At 33.2% G+C, this 10974-nt stretch overlaps 1 protein-coding gene across 1 annotated transcript; it reads left to right on the top strand.

Moving 5' to 3' along the window:
• The first annotated feature begins 382 nt into the window (after positions 1 to 382).
• Positions 383 to 1356, top strand: LOC114760081 (transcription repressor OFP13). Its single transcript, XM_028949335.1, has one exon. The coding sequence runs from the start codon at positions 509 to 511 to the stop codon at positions 1220 to 1222; it is 714 nt and encodes a 237-aa protein (XP_028805168.1). The 5' UTR covers positions 383 to 508; the 3' UTR covers positions 1223 to 1356.
• Positions 1357 to 10974: the final 9618 nt, after the last annotated feature.

Below are 10974 nucleotides of genomic sequence, written 5' to 3'. Positions count from 1 at the left end.
ATCTATGAATTACTTATTTAGTTGCTACATTTAATTAACTTTAGAATTGAAGATTGAAGCGAGTACAACCTAATTGTTTTGTGCTAGAAAGGGCACTTATGAAACTTAAATTTCTTCTATTTCATTGATCAATCCAGCTGCAAGGCCCTCTTGAATTTTTACAGTGAGAAAAAGATTATACAAAAAGGTTAAAAAAAACAAAAAACCAAGACTGATATTACTGAAAAAGTGGTGATACATTTAGCTGTTGAAGAGTGCATTAAATGACATTGAATTTTACAAACCTCAGAATTTAATTCACCCCGCACACAACTCACCAAATCCCATTTTCCTCCCCCCCCCTCTCTCCCCTCTTCTTTCCCTCCACCACCATGCTTCCCTCTCTCTCCTTAAATACCCGCTCCCCTCCCGCTTCGTTCTGGCCACAATCATTATTGCTCACACCAACCTTCAACAAAATCCTCCCAATCCTCCCTCATCCACCCAAACAAGCCCTTACACTGCTTCCATGGGCAAGAAACCACAAGCTCTTCCTTCTATCTCCAAGGCTCCTCCCAGAAAACATTCATGGCAGTTCTTTCCTCCCTGTGCTTTCTCCCCTAAGACCCTCTCCTTTCGTGCCGCCGGCGATGACATCTTCAGAACCGTCAACTCCGTCTACTTCGACCCCGTCGATCAGACCCCCGACCCTTGGTTCACGACGTCGTCCGAATCTGCGGCGAGCTTCACGACGGAGGACGATGTGGATAGAGACACGTGCACGGAGGAGTCCCTGGAGATGGTGGTTCGCGACGTGAGGTCGTCGGAGAGGCTGTTCTTCGATCCGGACGACACGAGGTCGATACTGGAGCAGGCGAAGGCGGGAATGGCGTTTCCGTTCAAGGAGAGTGAGGTTCTGGCGATGGAGTCGGAGGATCCGTACGGCGATTTCAGGAGATCGATGGAGGAGATGGTGGAATCGCACGGAGTTAGGGATTGGGAGGGATTGGAGGAACTATTGGGATGGTACCTGAAAGTGAACGGGAAGAACAATCACGGCTTCATCGTGGAGGCTTTCATGGATTTACTCGTGAGTTTATCCAAGAAGAACCCTGTTTCTCGTTCTTCTTCTACCTCTAATTACTCTTCAGCTATTTCTTCTTTCTCGTCGTCTTCTTCATTGCGCGTATCTCATTCTCAGCAGGCTCTGAATGAGATTGTTGGTGATGAGGATGATCATTGATCACAGCGTTCGCGTGATCGAACAAGTAAAATTAGCGTTTAGGCAACAATATTTTTTGCCAGCGATATTATATGATGCATTCTCATTGTATATTTTGTAGATTATTACAAGGTAATTGATCACTATATTAGTCACAGGTTTTGTGAGTTTCTCTTCATTCTCGCGAATCGTTTTTACAAATTGAACTAGTAAAATATTAACATTCTGGGAATTTTTTTTGATCTTGTACATTCTGGGAATGAGATATATAATTCTGCTCGCTGATCGAGTTAAATGTCATACAATATGACTTTTGATGTAATGGTTAGAGAAAAGGTGCATTGAGCATAAGGCGTCTGTGTAGAAAATGGCCGTTGAATCAGACTGAAAAAAAGTTCCTTAAGAGAAACTAAAAGCAGTTTGTTTGCCTGTTTTTGCCCAAAATGGTTTGCTTCATGAAATCAATCACAAGACAAGTTCTTTTGAAAATTGTTTGGTAAGATTTTACTTCAGAGCACAGATTTATGGTAAGTTTAAAATTATAGCAACACAGTTAATCGATAAAATAATAATACTTACTGTTAATATTTTTTAACAGACAATTATTATTGGGGCGATTGTGTTTACTTAAAAGTACATTCTAAAAGTACTTTTTCGTAAATCAAGATAAACTCCTTCACATATTTACTTCGTATACCGTAAAATCACTTTTAAAATCATGGTTTGGTTTTCATCCAGACGCCTCCTATAATAATTTTAAACTTTCTGGATAAATTTATGTCTAAATATAACTTTCAAATAATCAGTTCCTCTGTATATTAACCCTTCTATTTTTTAAGTTGAAAGAGGCAGACACTAATGGAGAGGGATTGAATTCACAATCTCCTATATATACAAATACAAAGAAACTTTTATATCATTAAATTAAACTATAAGACTAATTTTTTTGGACCTGAAAACTATAAGCCTAATGAAAAACAAACGTTGAATCGTGTGTAAACTCAAAGCATCAATTTTCAGACACTTTGATGTTTATGGAAGAGCTAGCTACCCCTAGGCTTTTGGACTGAATTTGAAGTTGGTCCAAAGAGTTGAATAGGGTTACCTTGGATTGGATGCCAAGAGGTTTTGGTGGGAAGAAAAGGAAAGAGCTGAGAATTGTGATGGTGATGAGAGTATTAAGAAGAGCCGGCTGAATGAGAGGATGTGTTTGGAAATTAAGGGGGAATTATTGTGCACCGCTCTATTTGGTATGAGTTGCTCAGTTGCTCACCCGGGAGCACATTTATTGTTTCACCTCCTTTTCGCCTCTCTGTCTCTCCTCCAACACAAATACTGCTACTTACAGATTTTTGTCCATTTAATACCGAAACACAAACATACTTTTAATTGGTATTCTTGTCCCCAGACAACAAATATGCATATAACATTAATGGTGAGACAACAAATTATAACAACATTATTGTATTTTTGAGCACAAAGTAAAACAAATTCATATCTCAGTTCACAAACATCAGTTAGTATAAGTTGTTGGTTTTTTGTTGTTCTTTTTGGGTAAAATGACAACTCATATTACAAATTTAAAAATAAATTGGCCAGTAATACAAAACATTTAGTGAATTTTTCCAAAGTCCAAAAAGAAACATAGGAAAATAAATTTAGCAATCAGCAAAAAAAAAAAAAGTCGTTTTCAGTGTTTGCCGTTGTTGTTTTGTGGGTAATTTCGCTTTGCATTCCGCAGTTTCCTTCTCTTGGCGGCATTTTCAGTGTTTGCCTTTGTTGTTTTGTGGGTGCCGATGTTTTTTATGCCGGAATTATGTTGTTTTTTTTGGGCCCCTGTAATGTATGTTTATGGTAGAATTATTGGATATCTTGGGCTGGAGGCCCAATTAATGAATACTGGGTTGGGCCTTTGTCAGATAGTGGCCTTGTTTCCATCGTCTTCCCTTATGATGTCACGGATTTTGGATTAAATGGATGCGGCTTGGGAACTAAAATTCAACATGTTTCTAGAGATCATGATCAAGTTGCCGATACTCTTGCCAAGGAAGGGTTCACTAAATCTTCGTTGGTTGATTCTTGTCCGTTCCGTATGCGGACATTGGTGTATCACGATTGCTTCGGATCAGATTCCCCATAGTGTTTTTTTTTTAACACAAAAAATTGTTACTTTCTTTTTTCTAGTGCTTTAGCTGTCTTTTGTATCCCAAAAAAAAAAACTGAAAATTGATTTCCCTAAGTTTCTTTTCTTAATTAAAACAAGGTATTTTTGCTAATAGAAGTTAGTCCAATTGGTAAGGAGTTAATTCATAACTCATAAAATTAGGAGTTCAAATCTCGTCACTGTTATAATAGACTTGTTGATAAACAATCCATAAATACTTCTACAATAGCTCTTTCATAGAGGCATTTCTTGACATTACTAAATCCTCCGGATCAAACTCATTTCAACTTCATAATAATTACGAAAAAAGGAGGTTTTATTCATACAACCCATATAGAAGGGGTGAAAACGAACTTTAAAGCTCCGTCCACGATAGATTTTGGCTACAAGAGAATTTTCTCATCCATTAGATATATCAAACAATAAAGAGTTCAACACTTCTTGGATAATGCTCAGCATTTGCACTTCTCAGAAAATGTTGAGAATTTAAGTCATATGAATGGGAAAAAAGAATCCTATTAAAAGAGCTTTTTCCAATAATCTTGATTCGGCCGGAATTCAGATCACGAGGTGGTTTTTTTTTTTTTTTGCTAAAGCATAGGTATCCTCCTATTAGAGACAATTCTATTCGAGGTGCTATTGAGCATTAAATGTGGGTACCTTTCTCAGCGGGGATTCAAATCTTGGTTTGTCACGTTATAAGGGATTAGTTCCTTCCGCTAGACCCAAACCTCATTAGTGATCATGAAGTAGTATTTGATTGTTTGTTGGAAGAACAATCAATTTTGGGCCTAACTGGTGAAGTTGAAGCTGGGCTTATTGGGCCTGGATGATTGGGCCGTATGGGGTCTCAAGAATACTAATGGGCATATTAAATACTATTTTTGATTTTTAATATAAAATCTAGTTAATTTTTATTTTGGTTTTAAATATAAAATCTCAATTTACTTTGTCTCTTACATTTATTTATTTTTTAGGATAATCTTTCTAATAATAGTAGTTCTAGCCAATACACTTGACTAGCAAGAATATTTTAAGAAAAATAATACCTATTTATTACAAATAATTAACTTAACTTATTTTCTTAATTTATTCAAATTAGTCAACTAGTTCTTATATTTAGGAGCGAAAGTAGTAAATGGGTTTTTCTTTCCAATGAGCTTCCAGCGTTACACTTGTATAAGACAAAATTCGCTGTTTATTTTGCGGGGTCAATCCTTTAATTCCTTTTTCTATCTCGACTTTGAATTACATATTTTCAAACTTATCTTTACCTCTGATGGTCAAATTTATGAATGAAGCTGTGTCCAGAGACTAGAGAAACTTTTTTTAAAAAAAAAAATCTTAATTTGTGACAAGATTGGGAAGCTAACTAGAGAAATAACTTTTTATTGACTAATCAATTCATCATTTTTTTATTAAATAGTTGTACCCCGAATCTTATATTTCAAATTTGCGCGGATAATAACATGATAGCCAATTTTATTTAGTGTACATCTTATTATTTTTATTATTACAGACATTCTATTTAGAATAAAATTTTTATATCATCATACGTTGATTATTTAGTAAGTTACTTAGAGGGTGTTTGGCAACCTCCAAACCATAGTTTCAGAAGCACTTTTCTATAAAATGAGGTAAATTCCTCCACATATTTACTTCGTAAACTGTAAAAGCACTTTTGAAACTATGATTTGGTTTCTATCTAAACACCCCTTGTTGTTAAATTTAAGAGTGGCGACCTGTTGCTGTTGGTGTCGTCGCTGCTCAGTGTCATATAAAAAGAAAAAAAAATCCGAAAACTCAGTTCAAAAATCAATTTAAAATGGAATTCAATAAGATTATATTGGTGTTTCTTTTCACACACAAAACTCGTTGATTTTGATGGTGTCCCTTTCCTTTTTGACTAGTCATCTCCAATGTCTTTGTCTGTAGATCGTAGGGTATCCCTTGCTATACTATAATTCTCTGTCCCACTCTCTCCAATAATAATAGTAATAATAGAATATAGGGATGCATATGTGTTTGTGTCCCCATTGTTGAAGGATCCAAGGCCACTGAACAAACAGCTGATTCTGTGCATTTTCTTTTTCTCCCTCTCTTTGTTATAGAGAGAGAGAGAGAGAGAGAGAGGTATTGTTGGATCAATTCATCAATTATAGAGTGATTATTGGGAGTTTGAGATCCGAGAAATAGCTCCTTACTTTCTCCTAAAAATTCTCTCTTCCAATGGAATGAAAAGCGATCAATGCCAAAAAAGAGAAGTTATGGTCACCTTCTATTTCCAACCTAGCCAGCCTCCTCCTTTCGCTTTTCTTTTTCTCTCCATGCTTTCCTAATTAAATCAAATCAAGTTGAGAGAAAATGACTTGTTTTAGTACATCACTACTATACATATGTTCATTATATATATATATATATATATATATTAAATTCTTTACAACGACCACAAGTTTTAATTTAGATGGATCGGAACGCCCTGTATTATCTTCATATATTTTTGTTACGGTTTATTTGAAATACGGGGATATTCAAATCCTACATCTTTGTGAATAAGTGCATCTTTAATTAATAATATTGCTTAACAGAAAGAATAATTTGAAATATATACATGTCCATGTTCATTATAACATTAGGTTATAGCTAGGGGTAACAATTTATGTGTCGTATCTTTTCAAAAGACTGTAAAAGATCAAGATGTGGAAGCTCTGTCTCCATGCCATTTGTTCCCGCATATATTAAATAAGATATTTGTCGATAATAATTAAATTGAAAGTGTTATATATCTTTGAAGAATTAATACTCATTTATCACAAGTAAGTGATTTAATTAATTTTTTAATATTTATGAATTAATTATATAGTTTTTTTATATATTTAAGATTGAAATGCATGATGGGTACAGATGGAAGTGCAACGATTGGATTCAAAGGAAAGGGGAAAAGTGGGAATGACTTTGAAAAGGAAGGACATTTTGAATGCTTTAGAGCATTAATGAACCCTAAAAAGAATACAATTAGTGGGGTCTCATTCATATGCTTCCTCTCATTTTTAGCTTTCCCTTTTAATTTCCCTCTCTCTCTGTAATCATCACTTCTGATCATCATGTTCCCTTCTCTGCTTTTAAATTTTCTTTCTTCCTAAAGAACCTTTTTGCATGAGTACTGCAATCATAAGTTACTTATAATTATTATTAATTTGCTCCAATCAATTGATCTCTCTCTCACACCTTATTTGTTTTTATTTTCTCATGAACGAATCACGAGGTTGGTGGTTAATAATAAAAATTAGATGTGATCGTTACTTTTATTTGTAATATTGTATCACTCATTTATTTTTTTGTCTGACCAGAATTGTATCACTCATTTAAACTAAACAAAAACATTAAATCAGTTTTATTAGCTAAATGGTCAATATTGTACGAAGATTCAGTCAATATTCACTACTACTAACTGGTCAAATTCTATCGACTTTAGTGGACTCAACTATGTAACTTTTGCATTTGGTGCGCACATTTGATATTTTTGAGTACTTCAATGAAAATGGAAGTAATAATTCTACGTAGTATAAAACTATACATCAGATACAATAATCGTTTTAGATAAGATTTGTCTCTGATCGCATGATATTAATAAATCAATTAATTAATTACTTCCATTAAGATGTATAATTCTTCTTTGACGTACTTTGTTATAAACTTGGAAGAGAGTATAATAACGTTCATAGTCTGCAAAGCATGAATAATGCTTCCTCTTCCCCCCCCCCTTCTTTTCTTATATCTCTAAGCTTTATAAGAATTCTCAGTGTTCTTAGATTCAAATTGATCATTAAGGATTTGGATTTAGTAGGATGTGGTAAGAGTCTATTTCAGCTATCTATCTGTGACTGATCAGCGATTTTTTTTTTAATGTATTTTGCAGCCATTTCAACAATGTAGCATTGTTAATCACAAATTTTTTATTCGACAAGTAAAACCTGCTTTGTAATTAAAACTAAAGAAGAAGAAGATAACAATATATTTAGTCGACAAGGCACACTGGAATCTTAATCATCATCTCTTCTTGATTATTCAAAATTCGATAATTGAATTTTACTAATTTTTATATAACATTTGCGAATGATAATTCTGGAGGATCGCGTTTGAACTTGAAATTCTAATGTTGAATATTGTTGAATGCACCCATTTCTGCATTGAGATTGATAAATCTAGAGGGGAAATGTTATTTATGCTCTAATCCAAAATGGCAAGAAATAGAGACTACCAATCTGTGGGAAGGAATGCTCATCAAGCTAGATTTTGGATGGTCATTGGGGGAGGTTTGAACCTATACTAGGAGTGAAATAAAACTTTATAAAATAGAAATAGCTTTATCTTCACGTATTGATAAATTAATTAATATCCGTGGAATATCTAGCTATTTTGATAATATAAAAAGGTTGCAATTTTTTCCCATACCCATGTATTAATTTATCCCCCATGTAGATTTTAGATGAACACTAATAATATGAAATTATAAGTGAGACTGAATTCACAATTTCACATTTCTAGGATAGTTTTCATGTCATTACTAGACTATAGGACCATTGGCAATTCAAAGCGTTTTATATGCTTAATGTTAATGGCCTTGTTGGCGCACATATAACTAATTGTACCTTTTATTATATTAGGAGGATCTGAATTCTAAACTTCAACCCACATTCTATTACCATTTCATTTAACAAGTTTTCTTAGTTATATGAAAATATATCTTGATATATGTTAGCTTCTTCTTTTTTTTCTGGGGCATAAGCACAAGGATTAAAGTCTCATTGTCAATAGAAATTATCTCCCTCCGAGATACTGAGGTTTCACGTAAGCATGCTTAGCTGGAATACAATAGGTTGGTTCTTTCTGGTTGATCAAAAAAAAGAATACCGTAGGTTGGAGATACTCTGCATTATTGCTCAAAATTTATGAGTAACGCGCAGTTGTTTATACTTTTTTAAATATATTTTAGGAAAATAAGTGAAAGCCCTCCCATTGAAAATTTTATTATTGAGAATAAGACCTAAATCAGTGTAGCGATAGATACTCTATGTGTATAAAAAATTTATCAGGTTCTTCTCACCAACAAAATTTTAAATTTGGGGGGGGGGGTCCCCAGAAATTTACCATTATTTTAGATCGATTATTAGTGTACTCTGTAAGTTTGTCATTTGGTTACAAAGATGTAATACAAACATCCTGTTTACGTTTTAAGAGAATAACTTAACTTTTGGGATCAATAGATGCAATTAAAAGGCCATCTATGGATGGAGAACAAGTATTTTTTGGAATTGATTAATGCCGACCATTCATAGGAAGATGATGGTGGAAAAATCTTTATATATGAAATAATATTTAGACATAATGGAAAGAAAAGTTGCACAATCTTTTAGCAAAGGAGGCTGTAGGTTTCTTGTGAGCTAGGCAAGGTACTAAACTTTGGATTACATATATATCATGAAAAACAAGTTTATTCTTAAAGATATAAAACTTCATTTTTGTCTCTTTCTTTTGCTCTTAAGATCCACTACTTCTTCCAGCAAAAGCCTTTGCCACTTTGTTTCTAACACTTGGGCCAGGGCCACTTCATATTCTTCAAGTTCCTTGCCCTTTTTCTTTTTTTCTTATACCCTTTTATGCAAAAGAAAAGGGAGAAAAAGGAAAAAAAAGGAAAAAAAAAAAGAAAAATCGTTTTGATTTGTGCCAACAAGTGTAGCTTAAAGATGGAGATTTTAGTGTTAAAAGAAAAGAAAGAAGAATGCAAAGAAGATTTGGCTGCTTTCTTTTTCTTTATTTCTTTCTTCTTTCTTCTTTTTAAATTTTTAAATAAGGAGTTGATATCGAGGGCTTGATCATATGGACAAGGGCTACGGACAGCTATATACCATCTTCAATTTTCTATTATACTACTCTGTTGTTTAACATAAAAATTAAATAGTTAATTTTGATATATTAAAAAAATTAGTTGAATTAATTATTTGTAACAAATATGTATTGACTTTTCTAAATTATCATATTAAATACACCATATTTGATCATGTGTATTGAGACCACCCTTGGTGGAAATTCTTCACAATTAGTAGGGGTACTTTGAAGGGGAAAAAATTATAAATTTGAAAGACAAAGTGAATTGAGATTTTATATTAATGATCAAATTTAACTGCCAATTAACTCTTATATAGAAGGTAGTATTAAAGAGACTCCGTTTAAAAATAGCATTAATTTTATCACCCTTGAATGTGTATATTTCTTTGGAATATAGTGTGTCTTCGTTTATAATACATGTCATTTGTTGAGTTATTAATGATTTTTTTAAATATTACTTCTATTACAATTTACTAGGAGTAGATTTAAAATCTAAAATACTGCTTCTTTATGCTCTTAAATATGCATAAGAATAGGGGGAAAAAATTTCATTTTCAACAAAGTTAATGAGTCAATCCCTTCTTCTTATAGTTTTGATAAAACAGTTAGTTAGAAGTGACTTATAACATGAATTGGAGGGAATATGTTAGTTATAAGCCCATATAAGCATACCACAAACGATCTAATCGAGGAATAATCATAGTACACATCACGCAAAGCTCTTGAAGCAACTAAATATAAAGCATGTGTGTGGATATGTAGTGTTAATTGTACAGTCCTTTTCAATATATATGGACGAGAGTTGCACAATGATATTTTATGAAGGATATATACACTTCACATTACGTATCTGATTTCATTATCGACTGAGTGGAAGATGATATTCGCCAGCTCATTTAGTTGAAGCCAACGTTTCGCGTATTGCATGGACTTTGCAAAACCAAATTACACTATTTACAATATGTGAATATATATATATATATATATATATATAGTACAATGACTTATCACAGATTTGGATTTATGTATCTTGATATTGATATGGACAACTAGTTGAATTTAAGTATATTATAGCCAGAAATTTCATCAAAAAAAGATAGATTGATGATAAGATTTTGATTCTAAATTGTTGGTCCTTGGTGAATCTATTGTCGAGTTCTTTTAGATAACTTCGAAAAGACAGCTTAAATGCTCATTCCAAGTGGTATGGTATTAGCGATATATATCCTCCTATACGTCTTAATTCCACTATTAGGTTTTTGGTCTTAAACCAGCTCATAGATTCTTATTTCTACGTACGTTGGTCGTCTAAATATACATGCTTTTTTAAGTTTACGAGGATAGGAATATATATGTCGGGTTCAAAAACAAGTTCGTTGAGATAAAACGATATATATATATATAGAGAGAGGGAGAGGGAGAGAGGGAGGGAGGGAGAGGAAGAGAAAAGCTTTTTCACATGGATGTTTTTAATTAAGTGCTTTTCACTTTGATACTGGTAAGGCTAGCTTTGCAGAATGCTTACGCTATGAATAATTCCTTCATACACCTTTTATACATATCTTTAAACTTTGTCCTTTTCTTATTTTTCCTCAAAAGCTACATTTGAATCGTCCCAGTTTCATCTATTCCCCATATTCTTTCTCTTTTCCAATCTTGGATATTACGCTACTACAGCTGACAAATTCTCTCAATTGCTCGCAAATATTAAAGATTTGAA

This window comes from Neltuma alba, unplaced genomic scaffold, assembly GCF_004799145.2.
Source record: "Neltuma alba isolate B1F8T4 unplaced genomic scaffold, ASM479914v2 tig00010929_pilon, whole genome shotgun sequence".
NCBI lineage: Eukaryota > Viridiplantae > Streptophyta > Magnoliopsida > Fabales > Fabaceae > Neltuma > Neltuma alba.
Note: the sequence above shows the minus strand (reverse complement) of the source record. Positions and strands in the feature narration are given on the sequence as shown.